Here is a 16,359-nt window from a genome sequence, read left to right as displayed (position 1 = left end):
AATAATTCTTCATTATTTTTTTTTCAATTTTTGTTCAATTTTGGTTCTGTTAATTTATTATTTTCTAAAAAAATATATTATAGTTTTATTCGTCATACATTATAAGTTACCTTTTATATAGATTACAATTAATGGATAGTTATTATAAAATTTATTAATAAGCCGAAATTATATAATTTTAGTTATTATTCGAATGTAACTTTAGAGTATTTATTTCATTTAGTGAATTATTTGTTTGTTGTTTGACTATGCATTAGGAGGCAATTATTACTCAAACATCAAATAATCTGTTTTAAATCAATTTTATGCGTGTGCTATGTTGTTTTTTTTTTTTTTAAATTGTTAAATTATGTTTATTATAATTTATAATGTTTATTTATTTGTATTTGTAGTACAAAACTTTATTAGATTTTGGTTTTAGATAAGATTATTATTTGTTCAACTTTGTAAGCGAATCCATAAAGTTTGATTTTATCCGATACAACATTAAAAATATTCCTTTTTAACTGTCTTTATTTCAATACTGTTCAGTTGGTTGGATTAATCGATGGAATATGTTATGACGAACATCAAAATCGACTGACTCACTTAGAAATAATGTTATTTTTAAATTGTATACAATAAACAATAACTTATTTTTGTATTGTATTTGAAACACGCGGTTTTCATTAAATCAAATAACTCTCGAGTTTTCAACAACTTTCAAACGAATCGCCTGCCAAACCATGATTGGTCAAAAACATCCGAATTTTGTAGCGTAAAATATATGATATTACGAAAAAATTATTTCACCTTTTGTTCCGCAATCGGCATTGTATATTATCGTTTTTCAATGAGCTCAACGGTATAAAGTAGTAAGTGTAAATATTTTAATTTTCCGGGTACGAATGAAACGCGTACACGCATTGTTGGTTCTGAGTCCGTACGACTGTAAGAAAGCGCGTTTGTAGTGTATAGCAACAAAAGCCAAGGGTGACCAGAAAGCCTTATCAGAAAAGAATAATAGGTGGGAGGAACAAAAAACAGGTTTGTGTGACTACTATTACTACTCCGGTATTCGTCAATTGTGCCGAATTTAAGACACTACCTCTATAGTATACATCTATTGTTCCGGTATAAAAAAGGGTATATTAAAAAGGTATACATCTATTGCGACAGTATAAAAAGGGTATATTTAAAAAGTATACATCTATTGCACCGGTATAACAACTATACAGTACAAGTAAAAATCATAATGGCTAAGAACAAAAATTAAAATTAAAATCAAATTTATCATTCTACATACTTGGTATTTAGATTAATGGTATATTGTAACATAGATTAAATATACATAAATATGTATATTTAATCTATGATTTTATAAAATATATTCACACTTATCCTATAATTTTGAAAAAATTTAGGTCTAATATTAAAATTAGTTATTTCTATTTTACTATTTATTTTTTTGTCATAATTTTGGTCTGTTTATGATAACTAAGAAAACACGTATTATGATTGTTGTGTTACATTATTTTTAAAACTTCATAAAAAACAAAAATATTTGGATGGGGTTGGTAAAAATATTTCTCAAACGCTGAATGAAATGCCTCACAAGCATTTGTTGTTCTTTCGCCAGATATATTACACGATGACCAAAGATACGGTGGAAAAGTTGCATTTTCATCAATATATGTATCAATGAGGTAATCGCAAAATGTATGAACTCGAATATCGATCGGCGCAATAGATGTATACCTTTTTTCTATCCCATAATTTTTCTTTTTTTACCTGCGATTTTCGACATAGTTGATATAAAGTCTACTACTCCAGTAAGACTAAAAAAAAAAAATAAGTAAATAATCTTCTAAACACATATCGTACTGTTAGGCACAATTGATTAGAACACACAATTAGATATTTTCGTCGAAGTTTTTTCGTAACTTCGCATAAATATTCAATCACATGATTTTCGGTTTGTAGAAGTATTATATAATTATTTTACGTATTTCATTGGCAACCAACCGTGTATACTGACACTATATTGTTGAGAGCAAAATAATATTACTAACGATGAGAAATGTGTGTTTGACCATTAAACATTTGGTATATTAACAGGTTCAAATTTCACGGGAAAATTAATCCATTAACACGTGGTAAAGGACGATAATAATTAATTAAATAATACTATCTATGTTATTGATTGAAGGACGAGCCAAAAGTACTGCGCTCAGAAAGTTTAAACCATAATGTTTAAAAAAGGTTGAAATATTACCTACATATTAATTATTTATTATTATATTAAAAAAAAAAAAAGTTAATCAGATTTAATCAGTTTTCTTAGTATTAGCCTACCACGAGAACCGTATTGATATATTTAAGAGTAATCTTAAATCGTATAAATAAGAATTGGTGTTTAATAATGTTACATCAAATCCTAATTGTCGTGAAGCTTAAGGAAATTGGACCCTAAAACGCATCATTTTATCCCTGAAATTAAAATTAAATTAAAACACAATCAGAAATTTGTCCATAAAATTATATGGCGTATTTATTATATTTATGACTGGATACGCTTGCAACTGGAACGTTCTTTTAATGAGATCATAACAATTTTAACAGAACGATAATTTTTCTTATTACTAACCTTAACCTAACCTATGGTTTTATATAATGATCTTATGATTTTATATATTTATAACATGTCCCACATCCAAAATAATACTTCGGTGTTAATATCAATATTGGAGGAGAGAATGTGGCCTGTATTACAATATGGTTATATTATAATGTATTACATATGATGTACGAAAATAAAAACTTAAAATTAAGTATCAATTCAATAACAAAGTAGTACCGTTTTGGCATGTATTTAAGTTTTTTTATTATTTAAAAAGGGTAAAATTATAATATAAGCGCTTAGTACTACTAGATACATAGTAAAAAAAAAAATTAATATTAAAAATCAAAATTGGAAATGCTAAGAAACGGAAAAAAATATTTAAAATTCCCATTGAAAAAACCCAAAAAATAATACTAGCGTGACTGAAAATCCTTACTTTTTTCACATTGTATTTACGTATTCTATTATTTATTCCACTTAAAATCATTAAAATAACTCAATCGTCCGTTTGATTTTGTTTTGTATTCTGAAAAACCTGTAAAAAAGTGGGCATGGTGTGTCACAGGGATTAGTCGCAGTTGTTTTCGGCGCTGCGGTTAAGCTACGTCCGGTCGTACTAGTTTCTGTATGTGTGACCACCTGAGAATTTAATGTTGAAACCATTGTTCTACAGTACGTAATAACCTATGATAAACCATCAATTCCTTCAGTAAGGATCGTAAATGAAGAAAAAAAAAATACTGTAAAACATATATGTATTATTCACAAAATGCAAGCAAAATCCATGAGACAAAAGAAAGTTATCTTTTTAAATTAATAAGTGTAACTATAGTCGTAATAGTATTTGTGATTTGTAAATAACTGATTAAATTAGTAGTAGTTAGAGTTTGAGTCTTGATCTGTTCAGAAGAAAAACTGTAATTTTCAATAAATTAAAATAATAATATAAATGTTTTGTTCCTATTGATGTGTGTAAGATAACTATTAGTTTATTTCAAGGAATATTTTACGAGTACGATATGATTACATAGAAATAGTAATATTTTTTTATATTATCATTTCAATTAACTGTTAACTATCTACATTCTAAATGTTTACAAATATAGTACAATCAGTAGAGAACGCAGGATTTTTCAAAGGGGGGAGGGGCTAAAAAAAAAATAACTACTAAGTTGTCACAAGATTAAGTAAGAAAATTAAAGAAGGTGCTTTCTTAGTTCTAACTTTTATCAAGCATAAATTATAAAAAAAAGTATATGAAAATAAACTAATATACTCGTAAGTATAAAAATAATGACGATAAAATACATTTAAATTTTGTCCAGCCTTATAGTTGTTTAAGCTTAGTTGAGGTTTTTGAAAATTGTTGTAGAACTTCGAACTCGGTAAGTTTTTCTTTTTTGTTATTATTTGCGAATATAATTTATATTTATTTGATAGTATATTTTCTTAAAACTTTTGTCCATTATTATTGATTTTAAATACGTTTTAATGTTGAAAATTTTCTCTCTAGTGTAGCTGAAGAATTAACCTAACGATGTTTTGATTGTTGGTAATATCAGTTCAGTTTTAATCATAGATATTTATGGATAAATTGTAAATTGTAATAATTAGGTAAATTCATAACTACAATTTGAAACACATTATTATAATTATAATAGTCTACATAATTATAATCGTGATTTTAAAATGCTATCTTAAATAGAGGGTAAAAATATAATAATAAAAATATGGCAATGGGGGGGGGGTCAGCTCGTTAGCCCTCCTTCTGCGTACGCCTCTGAATACAATAATAGGACGACATATTTTTTATTTAAATTAGATGAATAAAGTAAGGAAGGAAAATATTCAGCGTGATATTACAATGATAAATTATAAAATAGAAATGTTCGTAGTAAATTTAAAATTCATTATCAAAACTGAGTTAACGATTTTCGTGAAAATATACTTAAAGATTTATTAAGTGTGTTCATAATAAAAAAAGAAGAAAAAAAAGTAATATTTAAAAATATGCTTATAACTTTTTATTTACAATAGTATGTTTTGTTATATTTCATTAATAATCATAGTCGACTTCAGTTTTATATTTAATGATGTCCATAAGATAAAAGAAATTCACGATTTTCTTTAAAAATTAATTTGCTAAAATCATAATCGTTTTATTAAAAACAATCAATTTCTAAGATTTAATTTTTAGAAGGAAAAATCAGGGTGGTGCAGAGAAAAAATTTATGATAGCCCCCTCATGGAAATTAAACAAATTTTATTATTTAATATTCTTTCATAATAAATAATTATTTGTATTAAATATTGGGTGCGTTGAACCTGTTTGAGATAGTTAATGGTGAATTCAAAAATATTAACCGCACAGTTTTTTTCTCACTAAAAACATATTTTTTCAAATATAAAAAAAAAAAATATTTTATATGGTTATCAACCCGTGGTTCACTAAACAAACCCGAATAATGTATTCTACTTAATGGTTTTACTTTATTTCTCTTAACATTTTCTAAGAAATATCGAAAACTTGTATACATGCAAATCTTCACTGATACATTTATCAAGAATTGATAATTTTTATTTTGAATATCTGGTTATTATTTTATTACTAGAATTGTATTTCACTATATAAGATATTTTTTAGAAATTGAGCCTAACAATATTTTTCGAAACTTTTTTAAATATGGTAACTGGTTTAACTATGGTAAAAAGTATTAGGTAATATCGCAATTTATAGTAATATCAGTCATTGGTTGTTTAAAAAACATTTACAAACCCATCCTCATCATGTTTAACACACTATTTCGGAAACCAATTCGAACTATTAAAATTCCGAATTGTTATTGCAAACTAATATTATTGTGACTATAATATTTAGTTGAATTACGTGTTGTGTAATTTACTGTATTCGATTAACTTCAAACTCAATTGTATATATACTTATATTATATTCTCAATTTATTAATTATAAAACGTAATGAAAGCTGGGAAAAAAGTATTTTCCTGTAATGATCTTCATTTGATGACTTTTGGTAAACTGCTTCTCACCAAATCTCTATAACCTAAAATTTAACCTTAAATGTAAGCGAAAAGTTTATATGTGTGCACAAACAACAATACAGTTATTAAATACTATACATATAAGGTTTTAACCATAGAAAAACTTAGATAAAATCAATTGATTCAAGTAAGACGATTATGTACGATAATTGATTTTAAATTGGTACATTTCTATTTCTTAATATTTTTTTTCGACTTACAATATGTTTAAGATAAAAAAAAAACTGTTTATTATAAATATAGAATATTTGAGTTTCAAAAAAAAAAAAAAAAATCTGATAGGGGAAGCATATTTGATCTCTCATAATCAGGGCTCATAACTTATAGCTATAAAAAAAGTAGTTAAAAAGTGCTATAATATACTCTTAAAAATATTCATATAAGCGTTTAAAAATGCATTAAAAATACAAAATTATATAAAAAAAAATTGCCCTGCTCATAACGATCAATAATCACCCTATTCTATACTATTGTATAATAATAGTAATTTTATTGATTATACAGTTTTGAAATTTCGAGACGGAAAAAATAATAGTTACCTATCAATAATACAATAATTACCATGATTTCGAACCTTGGATTTGGAAGTCACTCAAATCAAATTTGTAAGTATACTAGCTATTAGAAAAATACTTTGAATTATTCAATACCAAATGGAAACTGTTTTGTTGGTAATGAACAATATATAATAGTCTACATATTATACTATAAAAAAGTCTTTATAATGGAAAAATTATTAAATTGACTGCTCGAAAAACATAATGTAATCCTGTCTCTTTATAAACTTATTAATTAGGTACACCAATTTATGTATATGTATATTTGAAATATAACTCGCGAATTTCTGAGAATCAAGCTTTCATCAAACTCCAAGTTAATCAAATTACAATGTTTAATGAAACTCTATAGTGTAAAATTCGAATAGGTACATTCATACTTATAATCACATTAAATTCAAAATATTTTCAACCTGCTTAATATTTAACATAAATTTAATTTTTATGTTCAATCGACTTCGGAATTACCTGATTTTTACTTTATTTTTTTTAGGCTTTAAATTACTTAACAAAAGATTACGTTTAGAACATAAATATTTTTTGAGTATTTTGTTGAATGCATTCTTATTTAAATTGTTTTTATTAGTTCCATTCGATCATGTATTTCACTCATAAAATTGTAAAATTTAATTTAACGAAATTTTTGATTACAAAGAATTTTGTTTTTGTCTTATATTTATTAAGTAATAATTTTTTAAATTTTTTTGAGATCAAAACATTTTAATAATTCTAACTTAAAATCTTATTTTGACGTAGTTATTAAATAATTTGCAATTAATATATTTTATTTTAAATAAGTAGTAAGTAAATTCGTATTTAGCGTCAAATAGTATAAATGTTTTTTTATCATAATTTTATTAGTTAATTTTATTCACTGCATTTTCCTGATAATATACTAATTATTATATTTATATTATCAATATTATTATTATTATTATTATTTGTATATTATAAATCAGTTCCATCATGTGTTGTAATTAAATTTCTGAAAATAAACCTAATATTTTTAAAATTATAAAGCAGGCATTGACACTTTTTAATTTTTGTATATTATTTTATATTTTAGTATTATGCAATTTTTACTAACCATCTAGTGCATACATTTCTTAAGTGGAATTCATTATAGAAGTTTTATAAATTACTTTTTAGTATTTATTATATTAATTCATTCGTTAATATTAAAGGTATATTGTATTCACAAAAATCAATTAGATATCTAGCTGAATTACCCGTCGCTGCCGGGTTACGGTAAAAAAAAAAAATCAAATAGTTGAATAACTATTATATAATAACTGTATATAATAAATAAATATAAAGGATGTATCATGTATACATCGTTAGAATAATGTGCAATTGACGTATAGGAAAAACATAAAATGGAAAATAATTTAATTTATTAAGCTTTAATTACATTTATAAATACTATAAAAGGTATAAAAAAATATACAAAAAAATTGATAAACAAATGAAGTTCAAAGAATTTGTCTATTTCTATTATTACTGTAGAATTTCTTTATAAACTATATTCATTGTATCTTTTTTGTTGTTTGGTATTATTTATATTTTTAACTTTTCAAAAAATCTAACTCTGGACATGGTAGCATAAAGTTGACCATGACTAAATACAGAATGGGGTAAATACAATCTAGCAAGCAATACAAAATAGCAAAAGCTATTCTTATCGGAAATTGATGTCTGGTAAATAAATAGAGAAGAGTTGAATCTGACGGGGTCAAATCAATTCTAGGCAATAAAATACGCTGACCAGTTCCTTTACCAGTTATAGATTCCAAGTCTAAAGAATGATCATACATATTTCGTACAATTAATCTTGTACCATTCATTAGATTGTAGATGACATTTAAATTTCTCAAGAGTATTACAATAGTACCTTTCTTTAGTACCAAACTGTGTGGAGGTAAATCGCTTAAATGTAAACTATCTAAAAATTCTGTAGGAAACAAAAATCGTCACATTCTTTTGATACTGTATTTATACGTTTCTTCTGGCCCTGGCAACATATTGACAGTTGAATTATTCATTTCATCACAATGATGTAAATTTTTATATCACAAAATATTTTTTTTGTTTTTATTATTTTTAATAAGTGTTGAATTTTTGCATGAAATACACAAACAACAATATCGGGTTTGTCATTTGCAGTTTCATATGAATGAATACTTGTAATAACCTCTGGCCACGAAGCATGACAGGTAAATGTAATGAATAAATCTGGTTTTCCGAATTCCTTTACTATTGCCATGGCGTGTTGATAATTCTGTACCATATTTCGAGGACTTCCAATAAACGAAGAAGGCAATACGACCAATTTTCCTACTATGCTATTGGTTTCGTTTGCCGTTGCTCGTAAAGCGTCTGCTAAGCCAGAATATGTTTCTTCTCTTAATTTTGATTGCTGACTTCTAATATATTTCGATCTATCACCTTCAATACGACAATAATAATCAACTATCAGTTGTTGAGTCAGTTTGCCTGAGCTCAGTACTGGATTAAAATTACCACACGGGGGAGTACCTTTTTTTGCCATTCGAAAACAAACATATTCACGCATGGAAATATTGCATCATGGCAGTTTTAAGTTTACCATTTTATTGCATATTTATATGCCAGCTTGGTTTTCCACGCGGCCATATCAAAGTGTATGACATAGGGTCATAGTGCATACTGTTGTAATCAATTCTTTGTAAATCTCCTTTTTTTGGATAAACTAATATATGTCTATGTGAAATAGGTGCGCCATCTGAAGATTCAAATACTGCTGCGATTTCAGAAACTGTTGGGTCGTACCTACGGATATCTTCTCTAGGTTCATGATAAAAATGAAAATGTTATGTGAGAACCAAAAGAGACAAATTACATCGCACTATTATATTGACGTATATATTCTCTAAAATATTTAGACTCATCATTTTCACCGAAAAATAAATCAAATATTTCATTAAGCAAACGGCACTATAGTAAAGATATTTTTCCATTACCACAACATAAACTAAAATACTCTCTAGTCGTTTATTCACACTCAAAGTGCAACGAATGACAATGCTCGCATTTAAATTTAAAAATTACCCAAATTATAGGGAGTAACTTGAACTATATTATGCGATAAAACGCATTTATAAAATAATACTTTCCGATTCTGGTTTTCTTTACGTTTTTTTTTTTTTTTTTTCACGTCAACCAGTTAAAGAATGAGTTATACGCTTACTATTAGTGTTAGCATTAATTTCTTTCGTTAGATTTTGAATATTCATATTATTGCTAAAAACTAAAACACTACAATGTCCTGTGTCACCATGGCCAGAAAAAAATTAATTACACATTATTGCACCTGAACCATAATCTACAAATGCACTAAGATCAGTAAATATATACACACGAAATATATGACTTAGATAAAGTCATCTAATGCATTCAAGTTCGACGTGACCAGCATACTCGCCATCTATGCTCATCAAATGTTCGTAATCATTATAATTATAAATAGGTAATCTATACGAAAGATCACCTATAACAAATTCCTTATACACATCCCAATTATTTATCACCAAGTTAACAACTCTTAATCGAATATTTCGATGTTCTTCTTGCGTGCCGAATATTAAATATGACACGAAACGAAATAAACAATTTCTATCGCCTACTATGGGAATTAATTAATATTCCATTTTAAACAAAAGCGAAACAATTTATATAGTAAAATTTGTAATTTGTTCAGTGCTGTACGCGAAAAGACAATATGAAAAGACTATGTGTGAATTGAAAATAGTATTTTTCTTGTTGTTTTTTTCGACGACGGTTCAGATGATGACACAGATGACACGACGGCGATAACGAAACAGTGCATAATGCCACAATGTAAAATATAATAAATGTACATCGCCGCCGACGATGACAAATCTACAGACCTGCAGTACTGCGGCAGACGTAGGAATAGTGGAGGTTATACAGGCGGCGGAAAAAAATATTGGTAGTGAATTAACGGAAAAGGTCCAAATAAAGAGTATGGTTAGTCTATCCAAACTTACCAAAACTCCACATTAAATTGAACTTGAAACTTAAACTATTAGATGCGATGTCTCTGAACTAACTGAACGTTCACTTAGAAATTCAGTTATCCTACATAGATATATTAATAGATATATTAATTAGATACATAACTAATAAATAATAATAATAATAACTACGACCAAAACATCTATTTTAAACGATATTCAGTTTTTTTACATCATCTTTGACGATATTTGCAGCATGCATCCTGTTAATTCTATGTCAAACGTTAAAAGGCTACATTAAAAAGTTTATATTGTCCAAAGCGCTGTGGTTAGATTAGAAATAGTTTTATATGATGGTTAAATATTCTTAAATTTTCTAATTAAAGTTTCTAATTAATAAAGTTTTATTAATTTTTTCTATCACAAAGCTACAGTTCTGCAGTAGACGTAGTAGTGTGGGGTTATCCGGCGTCGTCAACGAATGCCGCTATGTAACAATACGGTAAACTTAATTCTTTTAATAACTATTTAATTAATTCATTTTTTGGACTTTTCTCTTTTGACGGCTCATCTGCGCACCGAGTACTTTCGTTAGGGGAAAAAAAAATTATGAAAATCGGTCCAGTAGAACTTCAGATATAACCGTCACAAGAAATCTCCTCACGTTTTAATAATATATAAAGATAATTTATTATATTTTTATTTATTTTATTTTTTATTTTTTTTTATAGATAACTGTCGTGGTCGTTATCACAACGACCACAGCGTTTCTATCGACGTCCGCGAGGACGCGACCGAACCGGTCTGGCCTTCGCCGGCGGGTGCAGGCCGTCGCACCGGCGGCGGAATAAATCTCTTCTACATCAGCTAGCGTACGACTTTGGCGAGAGTAACAACGGCTATCTGTCGCGTAATTTTTATTATTGTTAAAATCAGTAAGTTTTGTTCAGATAAAGACTGATATTTATTATTTAATAAAACTTTTATAATTCTTATGACCTACGACACCTGCATAACGCCCGCGAGGGCAAAGAGTACAATTAGATACATAATACATATAAATAATATACAAAATAAAAGCTAATAGGTACCTAATAATTTTTTCAACTTACATCTATTGTCGTAAAAAAATATCAAAGTTTGATAAGTATTCATTAGTGCAATGTAAAATTGTAATGATGGGACTATGAGCAACAAAATTACTTTCCACTGATGCAATATGAAATAGGGCTTTATTTCTAATGTTTACTGGATGGACCCTAATTTCAATAAGATATAAGACCTCTGGGCAATTAATAACTATAACAATTATTAACAATTTAATAACTTATATAAAAATAAGCAATCGTTGTAGTTACGTCAATTAGTTAAAGGGGGTATTTTACATTGTTTCTCGACGATAGCAATAGGTAGTTCATGTAAATTTAGTTTAAAAGCAATCATTGTCTTATAAATGTATTTATGTTCAGTGTACAAGACTGATACCAAAATGTCACTTAAAAATAGTTATATGAAAATTATATCAAGAGTTCAAAATTTTAAAAAATGATATAGAAAATATTAACAAATTAAAAAATTATTAACAATTTTTAGACATGAAAAACTCATATCAGAACAGTTTCGCTTAATAAATCCTAAAATTCTAAAGGCTTTGGCACAAATAATTTCTTTATGACGTTTGAAGCTTAGGTCGGACGATAAAGTTATACCAATAACTCTCACCTCATTCACAACGTTGATTTTCGAACCAGAAAGATTATAATGGTAGATTATATTTGAGCGTTTTCGGTGGAATGATATTTTCATGCACTTATTCACATTTAGATGTAATCCATTATCTAAGCACCATTTAGAAAAATGATCAAGATCTTGATGCAGTTTTAAACAATCATTTATGTGATTAACTGTAAAATATATTTTTATATCGTCTGCAAATAACAAGAATTGATTATGTTTAAATACTGTATAAATATCATTAATAAATATTAAAAATAAGAAAAGGTATAAGTGCCCTAATTGAATAACTCCAGATGAAACTTGCAGTGGGTTTGACTTCGTATTGGATATTTTAACTATTTTAGTGCGATCGGATAGATATGAAGACAACCCGGATAAAATGCTACCACATAATCCTATATTATGAAGCTTTCGAATTATACTTTCGGTGGTTAACTGAATCGAACGCTATTTTATATCTGCATAAATAGCATCACCTTGGCTACCATTAGATATAGTATTTGTTAAATGCAATTAAAAGACGACAATATTAGTATTAATGGGTTTAGATTTTCTAAAACCATGTTGATTATCTACAAAAATATATTTAAAATGGATAGATAATTTTTGTTCCGCTATTTTTTCGAGGAGTTTTGGTAGTGAACTTAGTTTGGCGACAGGACGATAATTAGAAATAATAGATTTACTTTCTGATTTCCAAATTGGAGTGATAAAGCATTGTTTCCATATCTGTGAGAAAATGCCTGATTTTAATAATAGTGTAAATAATTTGTGAATTGGGATTGTTATCCGGGACGGGTATATAATTAGTTCCTAAACTAGACAAACCATCAAAAATTTCACTAACAGATACAATCGAATATATTCATTTGATTATTTTCATGAACGACTGTTCGTGGTATTACGTGTTGAGGAGAGGAGTATGAAGAAAATAAGTATCATTAAATATATTCGAAATTTTGATAGGGTCGTTAGAATTAGTGTTACCATAATTTATAAGACCAGGCAGGCCGTCGCTATGTTTTAACTTTTTTATTCGACGCCAAAAACTTTTTGGATTATTTATTAAATTTTTTTCAGTGCGAGCAATATAGGAACTGTAATTTAGTTTAGATAGTATTTTGTATTGGGCTCTTTTATTGGAAAAAATATTATAATCGTTTTGGGTTTTAGACATTTTATAAGTTTTATGAGCTTGATTTTTCTGTTTAATTAAAGGGCCTCACCACCACGTCTTTTTTTAACAAAAACTATTGTTTCTCATTCCAACGCTACGTTTCGACAATTATCACGATTTTCATTCTGAAAAAATATACGGATTCTCCGTAATATTTACAAGGTAACGATCGAACCACATTTTTTATTTTTGTAATTTGAATTGCAATAAATATTGTTGAAAATTCAAAAAAATACAGATTTTCAATTCAAATATTTAATTAACTAAATACAATTTTTTAAATGTGCCTCGATCGATCCTTCGTACATGTTGTGGAAAAAAAGAATTCTTTTTCAGAATGCAAATCGAGATAATCGGTGCGAGTGCATGCGAGAGCCCTCTGTACCGCCACCGCGCCGTGTCAAGATAATGCACCTATACAGTGTAATATAATTAGATTTGTTATTTCGTGGTATCCTATAATAATGTTAGCAAATAGTTATATTTCCGTGCCCTGAAATAATATTATATACCTGGGCGATTGTATAGTCTACCAGAATAAAAAGGCAATAAAAGGTCTAATGTTAACTCCGTCAGTTTTTTTTCCTTACCTGTAATGGATATATGTAAACTCCGCCAGTTTTTTTTTTTTTGTGTTTTGCCTGTGAATCCTTTCATAAAATCTAAGAAATTAATTGTATAAAAGTCAACCGAATGATCATATTTTTAGTAAAGTTCTTACCGAATTTCAAACCCATATTATGCAGTGCAGTAACAGAACATTTCGTTATTATTACCGTCACTGATTATGATTACCAGAGTTCGTATTTTCTTTTTTCCTATTGGGCTAAAACGAAGCAATGTAAGAATCAAATCGAATTTGATATTTTCCCTTTTATACCTATTATTTTTTTTTTTTTTTTTTTGTTTTATATTACAGCCTTTATGTAAGGTTCCAAATATTTTTGTCGTAAAGGTGACCAAGATTCAACGATTTATATACTTTAAACTCTAACAGGCAGGATGATTTTTTCCTATTAATATGACGAGTAAATTTGAATTCCTAAACAAAAATTACTTTGCACTGCAAACTATTTGCAGCTATATATTTTTTTTTTAATTATCTACTGTTGTACATCAAAAACATGGGTACCTAATTTTCGATAAACTATAATTCAACAAATTTGGTGTACTGTGATAACCAAGGCTCGGAACTTTATGCGCTAAAAAGTTCTCAAATATGCGCATACATATGCGTCAAAAAACATCATAATATGCGGTAAAATATGCAGTAAAAATTTGGAAAATATGCAAAAATATGCAATTTATTAAATAAAAAATAAATTTTATACACAAAGTTTGAAATTTAAAAATAAGTACATGAGAAAATAAAATTTAAAAAAAAATAAACTTTTTGCACACTTGTTTGTATTGCTGTCTGCCTGTATGGATACTGTATATCTTCAAAAAACTTTAACCTTCTTGATTTCCTACTAAAAAAAATTAGAATTATTAAATGTTTAAACAATTAGATAGGTTATTTTTTACCCGTGTTGCACTGAAGTAAGAGGTGTTTCTTTATGTTCTCGAGTTTAAATGATCTCCGATTGTCCGTCAAGAGATTTTTATAAATCGAGAAAGATCTCTCCACATCAACCGATGTAATTGGAGCAAACTTGTAAAAACTTAAATCATTTGTGGCAAGATCTTCATGTAGATCATCCATGTTGTCACTTTCTCCTCCAATTATTTTTGATATCTGTTTTAGTATTTTTAATCCGCTGTTTTTGTTTAAAACCGTTTCAAATTTCTTATACACTTTTTGCCCATCATAACCCTGAGCCATTTGTAACTGAACTTGAACTTTTTCCAGAATATCTAAGGATTCAGCTAAAGGCATATTTTTTCTTTGTAATTTTAAAATTGAATCTGAAAGTACTTTAAAATTTGATTTTATGTATACTAGATTACTTTTGACACATGTTTTTACCAAATTTTTTTTTGCTATTTTTATACTTAAAGCGTCTTCTGAGTCTAACATTTCTACAATTTCACAAATTTGTTTGTAATATTCGCAGTAATAAATGCTAGCATTTAGCCACGTGCCCCAGCGTGTGATAACTGGCTCTGGTGGTAAGGGAATATTCGGGGCATGTGTCTTGAATATCTGAACACGCGATGGCGATTTTTTAAAAATTTTTTTGACATTCGATATAATTTTATCGATTGTGCTAAATTGTCCACGTACCTCTTCAGCAGTCCTATGGAGACCATGCGCTGCGCACGTCACATGTACCATTTTTGAATATAACGCATTAAGTGATTTCCCACACTTAACCATATAAGGCGCCGCATCCGATAGAAATAATAACACGTCATCGTGTTTGATTCCGTCAGGCCACAAAATACTGAGCGATTTGTCGAAAAATTTGCATACGGTAGAGTGGTTTGTTTTTTCTAATGCGTCGGTATTTAATAAAAATATATCACCTGCTCTATCTTCTTCTAGAGTTCCTATTATGGCGTTTGCAATTTGTCTTCCCTCAGCGTCAGTCGTTTCATCGATCGATATCCAAATTTTTTTTAAAAACACACGTTGTCTTATGTTTTTCATCATTTCCTCGTAACAATCATCAAGATAAAACTTTCTAAGTGTCGATTCAGTGGGGACATCTTTTTGTGTGTATAGCTGTAAGAATTGACGAAACTCTGTATTTTGTAACTTGTTAAGCGGAATATTAGCTGATATAAAAGCTTTGCATAAATCCATATTAAAAGTCGATTTTTTCGACGTTAGATTTGTTAATAGCTGTTGGCTGTTGGCTGTTTTTTGATTTATTTTACGTTCTACAGCACGACGATGTTTTTCTGTTTTTATGTGCTGTGTAATACTAGATCGTCTTTCGGGATCTACTTTCACTTCGCAAAGTTTGCAAAATAGAACTACATTATCAATAGAGAATACATCTTCACCGAACTCAGAGCTTAAAGATTTAAGGCGTCGTGACAATGATTGCTTATCTTTAGGCATCGTTAAATCAGAAATATTAAAAAAATATAATTATCACTGCGACACGCGACGGGCTTAATACTGACGACTGACTAATGTGCACTCGAAGTTCGCACTGTACAGTGAAACCGGTACGCACGTAGACCGTAGTATTACAAGTTGTAATAATAATACTAATTTACAACGAACAGAATTAATATGGTGTATAAATACTGATAACGACC

General features: G+C 28.0%; 2 protein-coding genes across 2 annotated transcripts; both read right to left on the bottom strand.

Annotated features, from left to right (window-relative positions):
- Positions 1-7,784: 7,784 nt before the first annotated feature.
- Positions 7,785-8,767, bottom strand: LOC112685491. The gene is made up of 2 exons (XM_025557409.1): positions 8,401-8,767; positions 7,785-8,170 (listed from the first exon to the last, which is right to left on the bottom strand). Exons 1-2 carry the CDS (start codon positions 8,765-8,767, stop codon positions 7,785-7,787), a joined length of 753 nt encoding a protein of 250 aa, XP_025413194.1.
- Positions 8,768-14,521: 5,754 nt separating this feature from the next.
- LOC112685502 lies at positions 14,522-16,349 on the bottom strand. The gene is made up of 2 exons (XM_025557418.1): positions 14,674-16,349; positions 14,522-14,618 (listed from the first exon to the last, which is right to left on the bottom strand). Exons 1-2 carry the CDS (start codon positions 16,154-16,156, stop codon positions 14,599-14,601), a joined length of 1,503 nt encoding a protein of 500 aa, XP_025413203.1. The 5' UTR covers positions 16,157-16,349; the 3' UTR covers positions 14,522-14,598.
- Positions 16,350-16,359: the final 10 nt, after the last annotated feature.

This window comes from Sipha flava, unplaced genomic scaffold (genome assembly GCF_003268045.1).
Source record: "Sipha flava isolate LNK unplaced genomic scaffold, YSA_version1 279_pilon_pilon, whole genome shotgun sequence".
Lineage (NCBI taxonomy): Eukaryota > Metazoa > Arthropoda > Insecta > Hemiptera > Aphididae > Sipha > Sipha flava.
The sequence above is the reverse complement of the archived record's forward strand: the minus strand, read 5'-3'. Positions and strand labels throughout refer to the sequence as shown.